We start from the raw sequence: 19,719 nt of genomic DNA, 5'->3' as shown, positions 1-19,719 counted from the left end.
GACAGTCAGTGCCAGTCAGGAATTCATCAGGATCCCTGGAGTCGAGCACTTGGTCTGGAAATAAAATACAACAATGTTTCATCTGGTACCAGCCAGAATTTTCAGATGTTTCTTTCACGCAGTGCACAGTCAGTAGGGCATGAACGGGGGGCTCAAAGGCTCTTTTCCCTCTTTTTCCATTCTTCCTCAATTCTCCTTTCTGCAGAGGAAATAATCTGATTGCTCCGTGTCTCTGTGATGGAGGTGATACCTGCTTCCCTCTGCAGGGCCGGCCACTCTGGGCCTGGATCAGTGTCCCTGACCAGGAATGTGGCCCTGATCTCCAAGAAGCAGGATCAGGCTCTCCGTGTTTGCTGTCACTGGCATCAAGAGCAGCATGAAGGCATGGATGGACATTAAGTAGCACATGCAATAAAACTATCAAATCTCAGAGTGGCTGCTGGTAAAATTTACCTGGGGGTCTGATGTGGGGGGTCTCAGGCTGTGCACCTGGAGAGAGACTGTCCAGATGCCAAGCAGTTTTGCTGGGATAAATCTAGAGTAATTGAATGATTTTCGAGTGTGTTTGAAATGAATTAACAGAAAGAGTAAACCTGAATATCTTGCAGTGAAAAGGATGAGTTCTGATGGCTGACGCATGCTGGAAAGCTTCATAATTTAAACTGATTTTAAAAAAATTTTGGTGGGGAAGTTTTAACTGCTGCTTGCAAGCAGAAAATTGTCAACGAGATCCATATTTTTTTAGTCCCTCAGAAGCTGCAATCCACATTAACCTTCCACCTTCAAGCGGAGAGAACTAGTGGTTTGGAAAAAAAAATAAAAAAAGGAAATAAAAAACCAGCATTTCTTTTTTTTTTCTAGGCGGCATCTAGGGGGGCGGGTGAAGGGAAAAAAAAAAAAAGAATCTTTTATTTTATAATTATCAACAGGTATTTTGCATGGAGATTGGCGGGGGGATGAACGCGGGGTGAACGCCCGGCCTGAGGTGAAGGGGAGGCGGGAAGGTGGCGGCGCGCGGGCCGCCCTGAGGGCCGCTCTGAGGGGCTGACAGGGGCCGCCGCCCGCCGCGGGCACAGCCCGGCCAAACCCGCAACTTGTGCCAAAACTTTCCGAAGTTAATTAAAACAGCCCCCCCCCCGCGCCACCGCCGGGCTCCGCGCCGCCGCCGCCGCCCGCCCGCCCCGCTCCCTGCCGGCGGTCCCTGAGGGGAGCTCCATTGTCTGTGAGGGGATGGCCGCGCACCCCCGCCGCGCCCCCGCCCGCCGCGCCCCCGCCCTCCGCGCCGCCGTGCGCGGGGCGCCGGGCGGCCGCGGCGGGTGGCTGCCGGCTCTCCCCCAAAGTTTTTGGATCCGCGTCTCCTCATGATGTATGGATGATATATTGCATTGTGGGTGTCAATATAACTGACGGCCATATTTGCCGGTGCTGCTACTGCTGTAAACAACCCAAAGTGTCTGGGAGACACGGAGACGCTTCGCTGAATTTCAGGACGCTTCTCCTCCTCCCGCTGGCCATGTCTCTGGGAATGTCTTACAAGCCCAACTTGAACGCCCACATCCCCGGGACTCCCCTCAACCCGGGTAAGTCCGCGGCGGCAACTGGGTGGCAAGTTTGGGAGGAGAGCGGCGGGTGCCGCACCGGCACCTGGGGGAAGCCCCGGACTCGAGTTTGTGCCCAGTCCGGTATGGCGGGGCAGCGGCTCCGCGCCGCCATTACCCGCGCCCGCCCGCCCGCCGGCCGGCGCCGCCAGCCCCGCTCCGCGCCGCCCCCGCGCCGGGCACCGCGCCCGCCCGGCCCCGCGCCGCCGCCGCCGCCGCTCCGGGGCTCCGGCCGCCGGGTTTCCTCCATGCTCGGCTCCCCGGGGCGGCTGATTGATCTGGATCAGGAATATTCCGGCGGCGCCTCAGCGAGGACCGCTGCTGGCGGGACGCCGCAAGTGCGGCCGCTCGCCCCGCGCCTCGCCTCGCCTCACGCCTCCTTCGGCGGCGGGGCCGCCCCGGGCCGCGCTCCGCGGGCCGGAGGGGAGCCCCGGAGCCCGGAGCTCTGCCGGCGGAGGCACCGCCGGTGCCTCGGGGCGACCCTCGGTCAGCGCTCCCCCGTCGGAGTCTCCCCCGCATCCTGAGCGGAGGAGCCCGCTCCGCTCGCTGGAGACTTTTTGGGGATGGGGGGGCGCACAGGCATTGCACTATTTCCTAAAAAACTCCTGTTTAAAAATCACTCCTCATCCTTGGATTTGTACAGGAGTCCTTCCAACTTTCCTCTTTAAAAAGTTTCCTTGACAGCGTTAACTTTTTGCCTTTTTTTCTTCTTCTTCTTTTTTAAACTACGTTCCCCCGTTTTTCTCTTCCCGATTTCCGAAGGCATCAGCCGGCGTGGTTTTTTGCCGGTGCTGCGGTGCTGCTGTACATCGGGTCTCCGTGTGTGAATCGGTGCAGCCTGAACAAAGCCGCAGCAGCAATTGCCTCGCTGTGGGATATTTGGAGGGGATCTCGCTAATCTGTGCTCGTCGGCTCCGGTTAAACAGCACCAAAATGGAGAAGTTGGTTCTGACTTAAAAAAATCTTATTCGTCTCCCATCCCTGCAGCCCAGCCTGCAGGACTGGCATCAGACAACCACAAATCAGGCTGATTTTTAATTTTTTTTTCCCCTGAGAAAAAGTTTTGGAGTTGGGTTTAGGAGGGAGGGAAATGTGCCTGGGCGATTTTTACAGCACCGTTAGTGGTTGTGATCTTGGGAAGCTGAGGAGCTAAAGGGATCTCCGGGATGCATCTCTATTCTAGCTACCAGGAGAGCAGCAATCATATTTTACTGCAAGGACTCGTCACCAGCTGGTGGATGAGCCGAGGTGGCTGTGCCACCTCGATCCTGCATGGAGCTGAGCTCGGTGGGGCTGCGAGGGTGAAAAGGCTCGGGGAGCTGGGGTCGTGTGTTGGGAGCACCGTGGGGCTCGAGTTCTGCTCTGCGGAAGGGTCAGGAAGCAGGGGATGTGCCGAGGATTTGTGACAAAAAGCAGAAGTGTCACTGGAGGGGGACAAAAAGATAATAAAAAAAAAAAAAGAAACAAAACAAAGCCCAGCAAAGGGAATCCGTTCTCCTGCCGGCTCCCACGAGAACCTGTGCCTTGCTCTCCGGAACAGCCGTAAAATTGCAGGGAAAACAAAGGTGGTATTTTGCGATGGTGGGTGAGGGGTGGGGATTAGGTCATGCAGTGGAGGGGATCCGAGTCTGGCTGCTCTGCCAGCAGGGACTGCGAAATCCCGGCTCAGACATGCCGCGCACAATGCGAGCCGAGCGGTGAAGTTTCTGTCTCCAGCCCTCTCGCTGCCGTGTCTGTGCTTTCCAACGCTCCGGCTGCGATCAGGGCTTTGGATTCTTTCATGCAGTTTTATCTTCCCCTTCTCTCCCACCCTCCTTTTCCCCTTGTATCGGCAAGTTAGCAGCAGTTTGCTGTCATGCTGGAACTATTCTTGTCCAAGTTGTCCTCTCTTCTGAGTTCGGATCATCCTCAACACCCCCAGAATCTTTTCAATGAAAGAACGTCCTCCTCTGAATCCAAAATGGGCTCTCTCTTCCCTCCCTGTCTTCTGCCATTATCCTCACGCACCAGCTCTTCCTCTAGCTAGTGGTATTGCCAGCACCGTGGCCTAAGGCCAAGGGACTTAGACAAAGCAGTCCTTGCAGTTGCACATATCGCATTCAGAGTGATATGACTGCAAATGGCCCCCTCCTTTCTGGAGCTTAATTCTGATTTGGAGGAGATTGCTTCTCTATTGTGCCTAAATTAAATGCCCCCCAGCCAGGAGGATAAATCCTAGATTTGCTTCCAAAACTGGGGTGAAGGACCCCCACCCCCCACCCCCCCCACCGTCCTGCAGAGGAGAGGAAAACAGGAAATCTGTCCCTTTTGGCCTGAAATCAGCCCTGCAGAAACCTCTCTATATGAATGCTGAATATTTTGGTCTCGGCCGACGGAGGGCTCTGGGCAGCTGTGGATCTCACAGGGATTTTCCTCTGGGAGGTAATGCTGCTTCCCTGCAGTGCAGGGCTTCTGGTGCAGGAGTATTTGGGAAGGCAGTGTCGACTCAGCTCTTGGAGCTGTGTCCTTGCTGCAGAGCAAACTCCTCTCAAGTTGAGGCTGAGAGTAGCCACTCTGCAAAATTATACTTAAACTGCACATCAGTGAGATGAAGCAGTTGTGGTTGGTGGGTGCCTGGGCTCTGTTCTTGCATGGGAGCATGCTTTGGGAATCCAATCCTGGACTGAAGTCCAGAAGGAGAGGAGCTGGATGTGGGGGAGGAAATACGGGAGGAAACCTCTGTGGGTTGTCGGCAGATCTGGGGATGACTGTGGGTGAGGAAAATGCAGCTGCTCCACAAGTGACTCAGGATGCTGGAAGCATCTGGGTGCTGACTCCTCTGCCTTACACCAGGCTGAGGGAAGGAGAATGTGTTGTCACAGCAGAATTCAGTGCCTGCTCCTCTTCCCCACTGCTCAGGTCAGTGCTGACCCTTGGCCAAGGGTGGCTGCAATCAGGCTTGTGGTGTTTTATCCAAATTTTGTCTGAAGTCACCTTCCTAGAGGACCTGTGCTCAGGGAATTGCGTTCCTGCATGTAGTATCCCAAGCTTTCAATTCCAAGCTACCTGTGCTTGGGAGCCCCATTTAATCTCCTGCACAAGCACCTTCTCTGCCTGGGCTGTAAATGAGCTCTATTAGGGACCTGCAGTGGCTCTACCTTCCCAGCCTCACCTGACCCTGCAGTGTCTCAGGGGAACCTCTGTTACCTTTTCTAACAACCATGTTTTGATTTGTTTGTCTTCTCTTGCTTATCCTACTGATTTCTGGGAAGTACTGTTTCCTCCTCATCTGTCTTGTGTTTCATATTGTTTGACCATTTCTCTGTAAGGGACCAGCTGCTGAGCTGAGGTGAAGTAAAGCATCTCCATTGACTTAAGCTGAACTTGACACTTACACCAGCTGTGAATAGGTCTGTAGTTTGTTTTTCACCATGTTTTCCTGTGCTTTCTGGCTCAGTGGATATTCACCAGCATTCCTATTTTGTTTAGACTAAGCACAGGTCAGAGAAAATGTGTTTCAAGATACAGAAGCTATCAGGGACAGCTTGGGATTTTCCTTTACTTTCATTCTCATTCTTGCAGAAATGTCAGGTTTTGAGACAAAGTCCTGTTCATGTAAAAAAAGCTTAAAAACTGTCATCTGTAGGGTCTGGAAACAGCAATTCCAGCTGACAGTGACAAGGGAAGGAGCTGTGTCTTGGCTCCACATGAACAAGTCGTGGCCTGTACAACAAGTGCTGCTGTAGCTGAGGACCAAAGGGGCTCTCAGTGCACCTGCCAAACCTTGCAGCAACCACAAGTTTCTTGTGAAAAGTGCAAATTCTCACTGGGAGGTGAAATGAAAACCATTTCCCTGTCTGGGGCTGTAGCTGGCAGCTGGAGAGACCAGTTCCATTCAGTCCTGAGAAACGATACCAGCACACGAGGCTGGCCCTTCTGTTCTCAGCACTGCAGTGCAGACTTGCTCAAGCACATGGCTTGCTTGTCGCCCTTTACAGAGACAGCTTCTGTTTGATATTGTTGACCATATTGAGAGGTTGTTTTTGGAGTGGGAGTACTGGAAAGAATACTCTTTGTAGGCAGAACAGAGAGCAAAGTGTTTGTGCCTTAGCAGGGGGGATAATTTCTAGGAAATATGCTCCCCTCTCCAATTCAGACTGAAATTTGCTGGATCCCTGATCTCTTGAAGTCCATGTGAAGTTAGGTATGATGCAAAAAAGAAGCTCTCTAAACATGTTTCAGAATTAGCAATTTTCAAGTGGACTTGTTTGGGCATTTAGAAAACGGGCACTTTTGGCTTTGCCTCCCTGAGTGTTTTGCTTGAGAGCAATTTTCACAGTGTGGTTTTCACAGTCAGCGAATCTCCGTGGTCCCCACCCAGCACCTTGGTTTTGCTGCAGAGTGGTTTGGGTTCGTGCTAACTGGATTCCTGTTGGATGAAAGTGGCCCAGAAGTTCTGCTCCAGTTGTGCAACACGGATGCTCCATCCCTTGCAATGGGATCCAAACCAAAGATGGCACAGCTTTGAACCATACCCCCCTAGTCTGAGGGACCAGACTAAAATCTAACCTTAAGTCATACCCCCTTAGGCCAACTACATGTGGTGTACACATACCAAATGCTTTAATCTCTTGATCTCTTCCTTGTGGTGCCAAATAACTTGCTGGTGTAGGAATAGCTTAAGCAAGAAAAGAAGAATGGTGGGGAGTCAAGGGACTGGTTTTAGTTTTTCTGATAAAGAAAGAGACAGGAGGGCAGGAAGAGGAGACATAAACCATGACCGTTATCCACATGGAAAGATTAAATAGCACAAGAGTAGTGGAGGAAAAGCCCAGAGTGTGACAGATCAAAAGAGCAAGGCCTCTGGCTGTTACGATAAAGAATGTCCTAGTTCTTGAGAACATATTTATGTGTCTGCGCACTGCGTTTTTTTAAAAGGAAATAGTTTTATTCAAAGAAAGGTCTGTTCCTTCCATAAGGGCCGTTCCAGGGAGAAATAGTGGGTGAAAATACAATTTTCACAGCCAGTGCTATAAGGAATGGTTTGTGCAAATGAGAACAGGGTCCATTATTTTAAATTTTAAAAATTATGGGAAGACTGGGGGGAGTAGGGGCTCTGTTTGAGCTCTGGGTTGGCAACTGCTCTTAGAATTCAGTGTGTGGCTTGGCTGTGCTATGGATCTACTTGTGTAGACATGCATGTGGTGTCCCATGGATGGCAAGGAGCTCTTGTTGAACTCAAACCAAAGAGTATAGAGGGCTATGGAATAAAATATTCTTGTAGTCAGCCAAAACACTCCAGCTGTGCTCAGCCCCTCGCTGCAGAAATTGCTGTGCTGGGTGAAGCTGTTACCTCTCCCCTGGTGCTCGAGGAGGCCTCACGGTGAGTGTTGGCAAAGCAGCTTCAGGAGCATTTCTCATGTGTTTTCTTGCAAAGTTGCCTAGTTTAGGGCAGAAGAATTTATATCCTTTCAGTACCAGCCTCCTTGTCTGGTTCCCCATATGGTCAGGACTCCATGAGGAGGTCCTGCAGGGTGTGGCAGGGGCAGTAACCTCCAGCACTGGGCTCTGGAGGGGTGGTGACCACGAGCCACTGAAATGGCAACAGACTTGATGTTTCAGGCAGCCTCAGCTTGAAGGGTCTGTGAAACAGAGGGAGAACTGTTGAGATTCCACTGACTGCACCACAGACCTTGGATAAAGTCCAGGCTACAGGTATCACCCCTTACATGCTCTTGTGTTCATGTGTAGAGTCTGTAAAATGTGGTTTTATAGGATCTTACAAAGTGCAGGGCAGAAGAGAAACACACATCCAGTGGGACTGGGAAGCACACATCCAGTGGGACTGGGAAGCACACATCCAGTGGGACTGGGAAGCACACATCCAGTGGGATTGGGAAACACACATCCAGTGGGACTGGGAAGCACACATCCAGTGGGATTGGGAAGCACACATCCAGTGGGTTTGGCCCTTGCTTTGTCCAAGTTAGTCCTACATGAGTAACTCAGTGAGTTGTGTGACTGTTGCTGGTTCTCCTTTGCTGCCTGTGGAACAGGGGGGTAGCTGAGCTGTTTGGATGCCCTGGCATCTGCCACAGTGGATCAGGTGACTGTACCCAAGTGTTCCTGCTCCTGCTGCTTCCTTCAGGGTGCTCAGCAAGTTGCCTTCCCTGTTATTTTTCCAGCAAGCAGCAGTAATAGAATTAAGAATTAAAACTTGAAGCAGCAAATTGGTCATCATTGCTCAGGCTTGGAGCTGAAGGGATCCCTACAAACTGATCAGGAATTAATGAGAAGGTTCCTGGTCAGCAGGAGTTTAGGCAAACAAAGATTGATTTGAGATCCTTTGTGTCTCAGGGTGTTAATCTGGGCTGAGAGAGACTGCTGGAAGGAAGAGATTTTGATACCAAAATCTCATTTCAGTTTGTTGTACCCCCCAAAATTAATAAAGATTAATATTAATTAACAAGGAAATCACTATATTTTTGTGGGGAAGAATGCTTGTGGCAGTCTTCTGCTGGAATACAGAAATAAAAGACATTGTTTGCACTAGAATAAGTGGGGATCTACAAGGTTTTGTGTACATTTAATTGGGAAAGTGAAGGGAGGAAAGTGTGTGTATTAATTTAGGTTTTAAACAACAGCAAGCACTAAGACAATTTGGGATGTGATACAGGGTGCCACTGAAATTCAGTACCAAGCATATTCCCTTTTCGATTCTGTCAGTTCTTAACTGTCTCCATTGTCATTTTAACGTTGGAGAGAGCAAGCCTCAATTTAGATCCCCCCTCCTTTTTTCTCTCTAGTGAATACCTAATCATCACACCGATTTTTGACTGGGTATTGACTGTGAGACTTCCTGGCCTAATTTCTAACTATAATAGCAATATCTGGTGTTTTTTTTTTTTTTTAATTTTTTTAAATCCGAGATACACAGACTGTTCAGACATGCAGATGAATTTTGGGTTAATTGAGTAATACTCATCCAAGACCCAGGGCTTCTCCCTGAGATTAACATACAAAGTGATAGGTCAAAAAGCTTGTTGCCCTGTGAGATACTAATACCCCCCACCCCCCCAATTAATTTCATTTTCATGATCGCATCATTTAAAATTGAGGTGAAACCAAGGATTTTTCCTTTTTTCCCCCCTCCAGCCGAGTTTGACTGGCACAACTTCTGACATGGATGTATGGAGGCTGGTACCGCGGCCAAGCCAAATCCTTTCCTTTGTTCTCCGGGCCTGCTGCTGCTGATAAAGTGGTCGGCGCATGGCATTATGTCTTATTACATTTTTGATGCAGACTGCAAAGAAACGGGTAAACTCACCATGGTTACCACGCTCTGTCACTTGGCAGGGCCCGGCGCTCTCAGCGATGGCCTCTAGTGTCTGCAGCGCGCTCTGCAGCGCCCCGGCCGCGCCGCTCCGCGCATCCCGCCCCGCTCACCGCCTCCTCCTCCAGCTCCCTGCTCGCTTTTGTCCCTCGGTGCTGCCTGGTCACAGCTGGGGTCAAGCTCCCTTGCTGTTTCCACGCCCGTGGAACTTTTCTCGCTGAGCCGCTGGATGCGGAGCCAACTCTCTGCTTTGTGTTGGAGAGTTTGTCTCTCCTATCTAGATGTGCCCCGCGGTGTTATCTCCTGCAGACCAAGTGTGTGTCATTGCTTAAATCAACAGAATGCGAAACAATCGCTGAATTGTCTGTGCTGTGATATCACAGAATATGCTGAGCTGGAAGGGACCCATCAGAACCATCGTGTCCAACAGCCAGGACACCCTGAGACTCACAGCATGTGCCTGAGAGCGTTATCCAAATGCTTCCCAAACCAGGCTTAGTGCTGGGACCACTTCCTTGGGAAGCCTGTTCCAATGCCCACCATCTCCTGATATCCTTAAAATGTTTTCATCAACCCATATGGGATCAGTGAGTTGCTCTAAGTTTTGCATGGGCTGCAGCTCAGTTTTTCTCAGTGGGTTTGCAGGGTTGTTGAGCCTGGTCATGGGAGTCCCTGCCTTATCCACATCCAGTTTGGAGCTCCCAGCTCTTGGATGTGACTGCTTGCAGTCTGAGACAAGTCTTTGCAGGATGGGTCTTTTGTTTTATTGTACATGAGGAAAAATCACTTAAGCCTTTCTCTGCTTAATTGAGGTAATTAAACCTTCTTACCTTGCAGCACAAGGGGCTCATTAATGTTTTTGAAGCATTTTGAAGTCCTTGGAAAAGAGATGCGGTTTGCTGTTGTGTCATGTTTAGTAATTGTTGAAATTCAGTCATCTGGACTTGAAGTACTGAGTTTCACATGGAGAAATCTCACACTTGTGCATGTATTTTGAGCTGATAATGTGAAGAACTAATTGAGAGAGTGGCTGACAACTGTGCTGTTCCTACAGTGCCCTACTCTATTGGTGTGTTGTTTTTTGGGGGGTTTACTATGCTTAAACAAAATTAGCTCCATGTGAAACCTCAGTGATGAAAGTGCAGGTTGTAATGACATAAAATTTAGCTGCTTTGTTAAAGACAAAGAGAAACCTCGATTTTTTGAAGGTGACCTAGTGACCAGCCCAATTTGCCTTTTTGGGATTTCACATCTGGTTAACTTGTAAAAATGAAGAACATGCTCTCTTCTTGTAATGAGTGATAACTCCTGTGATAACTCTGAACTGGAAAGACACTTCCCATCTGAGGACAAGAGTCTGTTCCACTATGTTCAGCAGAGCTTTTTACAGAGTAACTGCTGGCCCTTTCTTTTTGTAGAGAGGGGAAAATAGGAATGAAGTAATCTGCAACTTTAAAACAAAGCTAGAGATTTACATAGTTCTGAGCCCCAGTGACTTTTAGCATCAGTTTAATTTAGATTTAAATGAAGGCTGGTAAATGAGATCTGTTCCTCATATGAAAGACAGTTGGGAATTTTCAGCAAAGGAGTTTGTAGGGGGGGAGATATTTCCAGGCAGCAGGCAGTCTGTGTCTGTGCCTACAGGCAAAGACAGCAGCATCCATGGATGCAAGGGCACTTGAGCTGCAAGAGTGAAGTTCAGTGCTGTGATGCTCCCTTGCTCCCAAGTGCATAACCAGCAGGATTTTAGCACACTTGTGAAGTGGGCAGTATAATTAAGCCCCTTAAAAAAAAAAAAAAATCAAACTGCTGTTTCTCAAACCTAAATTCTTACCATTGTGGGACAAGGGGGACAAAGTGTTTTGATTGCTCATTTCTGGAGCAGTTTGTCAGTGATGACATTAGAGTCTTTCTGCAGCTCGTAACTAACTCAAAACTCATTAGATGTGAATATAATCTTTTATAACTTAAGAAAAAGTAACCATAACACAAAGTGATGTTCTTTTGCCTTTGATCTACTTATACAGCACAATTTGACTGGCTAAAGATGTTTGATATCACACAAAGAGGAATAATGGTAGCACTCCTCGCCTCCCATATCACACAATGAGCAGCAGATCTGATGTACCACAACTGACTGTTCCCTAGGAATAGTTTTGGCATTGGCTGAAAATAGTACTGAGGGTAACTTGCTTTGACCATGTGATGACACTTTGAGTTGCAAAATTACTTTCAGATAACTTGCACTGAAAAAGTAAAAATAGCCTGGCACATTAGACTCATCTGTGTGGAATGTATATATGCAAAAATAGGGCTCCTTAATACTTGCAGTTTGTCTAGGCAGAACAACCTGTCATGCTACACTCTGCTTCACTTTTAGGCAAACAATTTGCACTGATAATGCTGCAGGCTGTGCTATTTCCAAGTGTTCATCAAACATGAGAGATGCATTAATTCAGCCATTCTCTTCCTAGCAGTGACACTCAGAAATGTCATTAGTGATCTTAGGCAAAGGTGAGAGGTCACAGCTTTAGGAAGAAGTGATTAAAATGTGTCCCAGTGTAACAGACTAATTAATCTTTAGGTAATAAAAATTTTCTTTTCTTTTTTTTTTTCTTTTCTCTCTGCAGCTGGGGGTGTTCACTCTCCCTCCACAAGTATGGCAACATCGGCACAATACCGACAGCTGATAAACGACTACGGCCCCCCATCCCTAGGCTATACACAAGGGATGCAGGTACAGCTCTGCTTCTTTTCCTTTAGTCAGATCACTGACCCTACCTTTGCAGAGTGGCAGGGATTGTGGCCTGTAATCTGAGGTGCTCCTCCCTCCCACCAAGGTCTGAAATCAAACCCAAATGGCAGACTGCTTCCTCGCACATGTTTGGGGATCAAATTAGGCTAAGCTGAGTGCTGAGTGAGGTTGGTTCCTAATTAACTGCTAGTCCTGTCCTGCCTGAGTCAGAGAAATGTCTCCAATTATGTTCTGTAAAGGCACTTATATATTTTAAAGTTATTTGTTAAAAGCCCAATTTTTCTATTCAGTTTTTTCTTCTCAGTCTCCCCACCTGGTAAATTTCTCCACAAAATATACACTGAAACATTGAAAAACCAGAAACAGGGTTAAGTAAGCAGTTCCATGTTTGCTGGTTTTGCAGGACTGTTTTAACTTTGCTTCACCCAAAGTCCAAGGCTTGCAGCTACATCCTCACAGTTGATCCCAAGTTTTGAAGGGCACATAGCATTGTGTCCAACTGTAGCAGCAATAAAAAAAAAATCATGTTTATATAATAATCCTGAAATTTTGTTCTTTTAAAAAATGATTTTCAGGGCTATTTCTGGTCTTCCATAAACTTCCACTTGCTGTTTCTTGTAATTGTTTTGTTTTTACAGTATTTGACTGAGATTAATCTACTTTCAACTACAGGGCACCAGCAGCAGTCAAGTACCACAGAGCAAATATGCAGAACTCCTAGCTATCATAGAAGAATTAGGAAAAGAGATTAGACCTACATATGCTGGGAGTAAAAGTGCGATGGAGAGGCTAAAAAGAGGTAACTTTTAAACTTCTTTTAAAAATAATAATTTCCCATCCCCTGTGCACTGACTACTTGTATACAGCTTAATGACAACTGTTTCCTTTGAAAAGAGACAACTTGAGCTCCTCCTGAAAGTGGGAGTATTAACCAGCAACTGAAACCTTGGGGTGCTCTGTCTGAGAAGTATTTGATAGATAAACAGTGACAAAAAGTGTCTCGTGTGCATACAGGGAGTTTCAGTTAATAATTCAAAATCAAATTCAAATAATTCTTATTGAAGAACCTTTCATGGATACATTCTTTCAGGCTCCTGATGATTTTCTTGCCCTTTTAATTTCCTTTTCTTGCCACTCCCCAAAAATCCACAGCATTGTTTGCATCTCATACACATCTCCCACCTACTTGGCCCAGGAATCTCCACTGAAGTGCATTTTGCCTAAAGAAATAGAACACTGTGGTAGTTCTCACTGAGGCTGGAGGAGAAAAGAGCTACAAAAAAGCCCCCAAAAAGGTGTTAGGGGAGGCTGTTCAGGTTGAGATGTCAAACATGAGCAGAACTCTGTGCAGAGGAGAGTGGGGCTGCCTAGGCTCTGTTACCTCCTGTCAAGTGCATTTCATTAAAGTCCACTAGAAAGGGACAGAGCAGCTTTTAGGGCTGGCTGATGAGTGTCTCCAGCTTTGCTTTGTCAGCTAAAAGGGGTAATAAAGCCCTTTCCTTGGAGTGTAAAAGAAACCCCTGCATGTCCCACCGCTGACATCAGCCTGACTTTGTCCTCTGCAGGGACGTGCAGGGATATTTCTGAAGGAGCAGACATGGGACATTCCACTGCTCCAGCTCCTGAAATGACCCTGAAAGGCCACAGACAACAGTTGTACTGGCAGTTCTCTCCTTCTCTAGCATGACATGTTTCATTTTTCCTCCCTTCCTGTGGTCCTTGTGATGAGATTGGCTCATGCATTCAACCCGGAATGGAAACATTATTGTGACAGACTAAGTTCAGCACCTTGCAAATCCCCCTTACACTTACCCCAGACTACAAAGCTTTATTTAAAGCTCAACCATTATGGAAGAGTAATATATCTGCCATGACATGCAATAAAATGACTAGTAGCTGTTCTGGGAAAGGATGCAATAAAGTCTGCTGATGAGTGGTAAGTGGAATCTGGCCCAGCTAAAATCAATGTTGCTGGAGTCTCTCTTTATTGCATTGCCTGAGTCAGTATTAATAGATCATGAATGGCAACAGGCTAATGGGGACAGCTTGAGAGAGACTGAGAGAGATGCAGATGTTCTCTGGACTGGATGGTTTAGTTCAGTGAGGAAAAAGTTGCTTTGCTGCCTCTGGCAACAAGGTAGGTTTAAGATACAATGCTGCCACTGTGACTTGCCAGTGTTGCACAAAATCCTGAATAAATACTTTTTGCTGCCATCTTTTGGTCGCAAAGGTACCTCTCTTTCCATTTTGGGAGCCGGGTGGCTGAAGGAGCATGTGCAAGTGTGAGAGCAGAATGATTGAGGGTGACACGTGACTGCTGCCTCCATGGCCATGGAGGTTATCCCTGAATAAAGTCCCTGTCCCCAGTTCTGCCTGCTCCTGAGCACTACTGACCTCTAAAACTGGCCCAATTCCCAGTGTTCTACATTATTCAGAGTAGTTCTGCTGCATGAACTGGGCATCCTGCCACCAGATCCAGGTCTAACACACTGCTTTGAGTTCATGTTTCTGCATCCCACAGCTGCAGCTTTCCTCCTCTCTGGCAGTTTAACCCTCTGCCAAGCCTTGCACTCACCACGTCCTCCCAGGGCAGTAGGCTGCTGCTGTGATCTGGGCTAGCAGCCTTCTAGAAACAGAAGCCATTATCTCTAGAGATTAACCCCCATCTATTGCCCTACTGCCCTTTCTCTCCCTTGTTAAGGAGCATGATGAGCAGAGAAATCAACTTCTGTCTTGCCTAGTCAGCAAAATATTAACCTTTGTTGTAGGAAAATCTGTCCACCTCTCATTTTAACACCTCTCTCAAGCTCTGTTCTTCCAGCAGCTCTGTGAGCATGAATCCACATTTAGTTCCAGGATTATGAACCAAAGTCCAGATTGCTGGAACTCAAGGCAACAGGACTTGTAGTGGAAAATTCCACATTATGTCTGTCAGATGAGAGCAGCATGTAAAGGGGTGATGATTTACACTGGGAGCTGAGCCAGTGTTAGGAGGTAACTTTCTGCACACGCCATAAAAAAAAAAAATCTCTTATTTTTACATGAGAGACACAACTTGTCTTGGAACACTATTGTGATGGCTTGGATTTTGATGCATTCTCCCAGAGAACTATCCCAAGGCATTAAGAGCTTGCTAAAATGACTCCCCAAGTAACTTTGTAATTTGTTTCACTTCACTGGCAAAATAACTCACTGGTAGGTAAGGTTTTTTTTTTCCCCTTAAATCTTTGATTTTAAGGAGGCCCACACTGCACATTAAGATCTACCTGCCACCGCAGACTTACAAATCTTTCTGTGTTCTGATTCCTGGTTTAGTCCCTTTTCAATTTACAATGCAAGTTTGGGAAGGCAGATTTGTTTAGTGGCAGCTGATGTTTGGGGAGCAAGGGCAGTCCCCTCTGCTGAGGCCTTCTGTGGTAGCCTTGGCAACTGGGGACAGAAATACATAAACCTTTCTGTGGACTGTCACTGCAAGTGTGGCCTGAATGGGATGATTTAAAACACTTTTGGTGGGATGATTTAAAACAGCAACTCTTTTGCAGGCATTATCCATGCTAGAGGATTAGTCCGGGAATGCCTGGCCGAGACGGAGCGAAATGCGAGGTCCTAGCCCAGCCTCAGCTGCAAGGCTCTCCATCTCCCCATGAAGAAAAAGTAACACTTATTCTTTTTGACTCTTGAAACATTCAGACAAACTCCTTTATTTTGAATGTTTTACCGTTCTTGTTTTGCCCTTGCAAAAATGTACAATTAAGAATGGGAAAAAAAACCAAAACCCAAGGATTTTTCAACTTACATTTGGGTTTGCATTTTCTAAAGACATTAAAACTCCCTAAAATGTTTCTAAAACATGGAAACTGAAGTGCATGCAGAGGAATGCTCTTTCTCTCCCAGGCTATATTTCAGTTCTCTTCTTATCCAGCCACAGCCTCATTCTGTTTTTTTTTTTTCCTTTGACTATGTTCACTTATCCCCAAAACGTCAATCTTTCAAAGTTTGACATAAGCTCTAAGGATTTTTTTTAATAAATGCAGAATAGCATGCTGTACCTAGTAGTCTGCTAAGTCACAATTTGTCATACAGCATAGACCCTGCTTAGAAATAACCTTCCCCTTCTCTTATTTTTCCTTTTTTTGTTCATTTTGCATAAACATTTGCATGACTGTTAGTGCTTTGAAGTCCACTTAAAGTGCATGAGCTATATGGAAAATAGGGAAACCTATTAAATAATAACAAGGTCCTGGAAAGCTAATTTCTACATTAAGGCTGGAGATTTCAGTTTAAAGTTTGCAAAAAAAAAAAAAAAAAAGAAAAGAAAAATGAACATTCTGGATAAATTACTAAAACTGTTATTTGCATCTTTGTATGTATTTATTACTTGACGTAATAAAGCTTATTTTCATTAACAGTTTGTATTAAAACTATGTACAGTCACTTTAATCAGATTCATACTCCAGGAGCAAGAACTGTCAGCAGATGAAAATTTAACCTTCATGCAGGAGTTTAGGAAAGGACAAGGAAGGGGCCTGCAGATTGCTGGAGCCCTCCATCCATGGCACAAGGTACAGCAGGTCTCTGGGACAAGGAGGTGGAGTTCCTTCAAAATCCATACTCTGGATTTGGGTCTTTATTGAAGGCCAAAACATGGTGGCAGCTGGTGAGGGTGCTGTCCAAAAATGAAAGAGAAGTTCTGGTTAAGCTGCTGGAATTGTTAACAGGGTAAAACCAGGACAAATGTACTTCAGGAGTGGCTTCAGAGGAATGGTGACAAAGGAAACACAGCTGCATTCGTTCCCATAAAATGGGAAACTGTCAGAATGAGTGAAGGTATCAACATGGCCAAGCTGAACTTCAGCACAGCATAAAGATAACAAACAACTCTAATTAATTAATTCACAGCTTGGATGGACTGGACTCTGCTGCCTTAGGAGGCAGCTTCCAACACAGGTAATTTTTTATCTGCAATGACTCAGTTTTACCCCTGAACTGGAAGGCCATGAGTGACCATCCCTGACCTGCAGGAGGGCCCTCCCTGTGCCCCAGTGCTCAGCACTACTCCAGGTAAGATCTGGAAAGCTGCTGGTTCAACTTTACTCAGAGCTGAGTAGGACAGAGCATTTGTTCAGCTGAAGGATCTGAACCAGTGACTGGTGTCTCTTCCAGCAGCAGCTCAGTTCACACCACCACAACCAGTGCCCAAACCTGGTCACAGTTTATAAAGGATTTATGTCACTGAAGGCACTGCCTGGCTAAGGATGGGAAGTGAGAACCTTTTAATGTTGTTCTCATGTGCTGGAGCTCCCAGGAAGCAGCCCAAGGTGTCATCTGCACAGGAGGAAATCTATTGATTTTTTTGGTCTGTGCTAACAATGGTGGAAAGCTCATAGCTCCTCTTTAACAAGGATTCCTTTATCTCCTGGACCTGGCAGAAAAACTGATTGCTGAATGTGATTAATGAGATGATGGCAGGGAGAAGCAGGAGTACATGAGTGCTTTTATCTCCTCAGTTTTGCAGGAACAGCAGGTCAGCACTGGGGTTTCAGCTGTGCTTATGAAGCCCTGCATCATTTGTTAGTTGGAAAACTGTTTGGGTTTAATGACAAACAATTCTCTTACCCTGCCAGGGCAAGGCAATATTTCACAAGTTTATTCCTTATCCAATTGTTGCATCTCCTTAAAAAGCTTTTTCCTTTCTAGATTTTCCTTTGCTCTTCTTTTTTTCTCCAGCTTTTGCTTCTCTGATGTTTTCTTCTCTTTAAAAACATCACTGTCTTCTCCTTTGTAGAAAAGGTCAACTTTTTCCTGCAGGATTTCTCTGGCAATCTTTCGGTTCTTCTCCACTGATCTTGTCTGATGACACTGAGGAGATACAAAGGACATTTTTACTGAAACTTTTACCTGTTTATTCTTCAGCTTTGCCCTTCAGTCTGTACATTCCTACCATTAAAGAAAATCCCCTCCTCCCCAAGCCAAGAGCATCCTCCCACCAATAACAGCTGCAGCTTTTAAATCCAGATGATATTTTTTAATAATTATTTGCCACTGTAACTCATCAGACTGGCTTTTGCATTAATCTTCAATGCTTCCCATCTCACCCAGGAAAGCTGCTTGAGTTTAACTGAACTGTGTCTTCCTCTTGTGACAGGAAGCAAAGATTAATTTCAAGGTATTAATCCACCAGAAGTAGGTAAGAGAAATGCTTAAAAAGGATCTGCAGAGTGATCAACTTGCTAAGGAAGAGATTCTAACTCACAGGAGGGACAGGAATGTGACAGCCACAATGAAGATTAATTTAATTGGAAACTACAAAACTGTAACTGGGTGTCAAAGCCAGGAAAAGGAGATCTGACCCCAAGTTTATTTATCTGCTGACTGCCAAGACTTCTTGCTGAGACTCTTTACAAACTTTTCCTCCATGCCACCTGCACTGTGATTATGCTTTATTCTGAGACTTGGAAGTCCTGATGCAATTTGTGACTCAATAAAACAAAACACAATTACCTTCACCACAATCCCAGATGGAATATGCTTCAGGACAACACAGTTGTTTGTCTTATTTGTGGCTTGACCTCCTGGGCCATCACCTCTTACAAACTGTTCTTCTAATTCTGCCTCACTTAGTTCAAGGAGATTCAAAGAGTTCTTTTTTCTTGCTGCCTGAAGCAAGGGCAGGCTGGGCAGAGAGAGCTGCTGCTTCCTCAGAGCCCACCGTGCCCATGATGGTGTTTGCAGCCCTCTCAGTAAGAATGCAAAGTGAAATAAACCTGGAACATTCATACAGAAACCAGGACAAGGCTTCTCTGCAACGAAACCTGGAAGGGAATGGGAGAGAGGAGTTTACCATGAGAATTCTTGTTTGAAGATGAGCTATTTTAGCTGCACATATTGAGCAGTATTTCAATATTCAGATTTATTTTCAAGGTTATCTGAACTGGTTTTGTTTGCCTTGAAATATTTATCGTGCTGAATAGAATTCTGCTTCTCAATATAATTATGTTTCTTAAAATATTTTGAGAGGGATTTGGAAAACAGGAAATAAAAGAATACTCCTACCAACACTTGGAAAATACTAAACATATAAAAAGAAAAAACCAAAACAATAGAGGGAAAAGAGATTATTTCAGTCTTGCAGTCTGACCTGTACAGTCTCACTGGGAACCTGATTTTTCACAGGTCAAGGAATTCACAATATTAACAAAGGTGCAAAGGTATGCCTGGAGTGTGCATTTTCCTCAGGGACAATGAGGAATGTCAGCTCCTACTCCTGTCAAGTGTCACTCTTCAGTATTAGGTAAGCAGTTAAAACAATACATGCTGTTATGCTTGAAATGCTTTATTTGACTCAGAAGAAAATATTTCAGTGTGTGAAGAAGCACCACTTGGCAATAAACAGAAAATTTGAAGATAACTCTCGAAATTAAAAAATAATTGAAAGACGACTTTTATTGGCAGCTGCTACAGAAGTTAGTGACATTTTAAAATGAAGAATACATGCAGAAAAACGAGCAGCACTTCCTAGTTCTGAACGAGCCTTTATTTAACGATTTCATCCAGCTCTACCCAGTTACAGAACCCGTTTTGATACCAGGACTGAAAACTCCTGTTAAGATTAAAAATCCCACGATTCCTCTCAGCCTATTGCTGCTGTTGGACACGGCTCTAAAGCAGGAGTAAACACAGAAGATACCGGAGAATTTACTCCATTTCCCTCAACGCTGCGGCCCGCCGCGGCCCCCCCGGCTGGCAGGAGCCCTGAGGGCTGAGGTCAGGCTCGGAGCGCGGCTGCCAGCGGGGCGGAGCGGCTCCGGGGAAGCCGAGAACCGAACCAGCCCCAAACCAGGCCCGACCCCGCCGGTCCCCGCCGCCCCCGCTCACCTCCAGCAGCCCTCCCGCACCGCGCATGCGCACGCCGTGGGGAGGGCGGTGCTGTCAAACTGATTGGCATGTGGAGCGGCCAATTGCCGCGCGAGGGGGGCGGGGATTGCGCTCGCCCTCCAATCGGTTCTCCCGAGGAACGGCGCCGCGGCGCGCGCCAGTCCCCTGGCGGCGGCGCG

General features: G+C 46.5%; 2 protein-coding genes across 2 annotated transcripts; one reads left to right on the top strand and one right to left on the bottom strand.

The window, feature by feature from the left end:
- The first annotated feature begins 1,276 nt into the window (after window positions 1–1,276).
- CDK2AP1 (cyclin dependent kinase 2 associated protein 1) lies at window positions 1,277–16,073 on the top strand. The gene is made up of 4 exons (XM_059863198.1): window positions 1,277–1,580; window positions 11,541–11,647; window positions 12,338–12,464; window positions 15,208–16,073. The coding sequence occupies exons 1-4, from the start codon at window positions 1,373–1,375 to the stop codon at window positions 15,273–15,275; spliced, it is 510 nt and encodes a 169-aa protein (XP_059719181.1). The 5' UTR covers window positions 1,277–1,372; the 3' UTR covers window positions 15,276–16,073.
- On the bottom strand, window positions 16,015–19,646 carry MTRFR (mitochondrial translation release factor in rescue). Its single transcript, XM_059863197.1, has 4 exons — window positions 19,541–19,646; window positions 18,167–18,477; window positions 17,282–17,524; window positions 16,015–16,331 (listed from the first exon to the last, which is right to left on the bottom strand). Exons 1-3 carry the CDS (start codon window positions 19,608–19,610, stop codon window positions 17,312–17,314), a joined length of 594 nt encoding a protein of 197 aa, XP_059719180.1. The 5' UTR covers window positions 19,611–19,646; the 3' UTR covers window positions 16,015–16,331; window positions 17,282–17,311.
- Window positions 19,647–19,719: the final 73 nt, after the last annotated feature.

This window comes from Haemorhous mexicanus, chromosome 19 (assembly GCF_027477595.1).
Source record: "Haemorhous mexicanus isolate bHaeMex1 chromosome 19, bHaeMex1.pri, whole genome shotgun sequence".
Taxonomy (NCBI): Eukaryota; Metazoa; Chordata; class Aves; order Passeriformes; family Fringillidae; genus Haemorhous; species Haemorhous mexicanus.
This window is presented reverse-complemented; position numbering and strand designations above follow the sequence as displayed.

Excerpts from the sequence above, each read along its gene's own strand:
- CDK2AP1 (XM_059863198.1), top strand. The coding sequence starts at position 1,373 with ATGATATATTGCATTGTGGGTGTCAATATAACTGACGGCCATATTTGC. Across the intron at positions 11,648-12,337 it reads GCTATACACAAGGGATGCAG|GGCACCAGCAGCAGTCAAGT; the intron begins GTACAGCTCTGC and ends TTTCAACTACAG. Across the intron at positions 12,465-15,207 it reads GATGGAGAGGCTAAAAAGAG|GCATTATCCATGCTAGAGGA; the intron begins GTAACTTTTAAA and ends ACTCTTTTGCAG.
- MTRFR (XM_059863197.1), bottom strand. The coding sequence starts at position 19,610 with ATGCCAATCAGTTTGACAGCACCGCCCTCCCCACGGCGTGCGCATGCG. Across the intron at positions 18,478-19,540 it reads GTGCGGGAGGGCTGCTGGAG|GTTTCGTTGCAGAGAAGCCT; the intron begins GTGAGCGGGGGC and ends ATTCCCTTCCAG. Across the intron at positions 17,525-18,166 it reads CATCTGGGATTGTGGTGAAG|TGTCATCAGACAAGATCAGT; the intron begins GTAATTGTGTTT and ends GTATCTCCTCAG.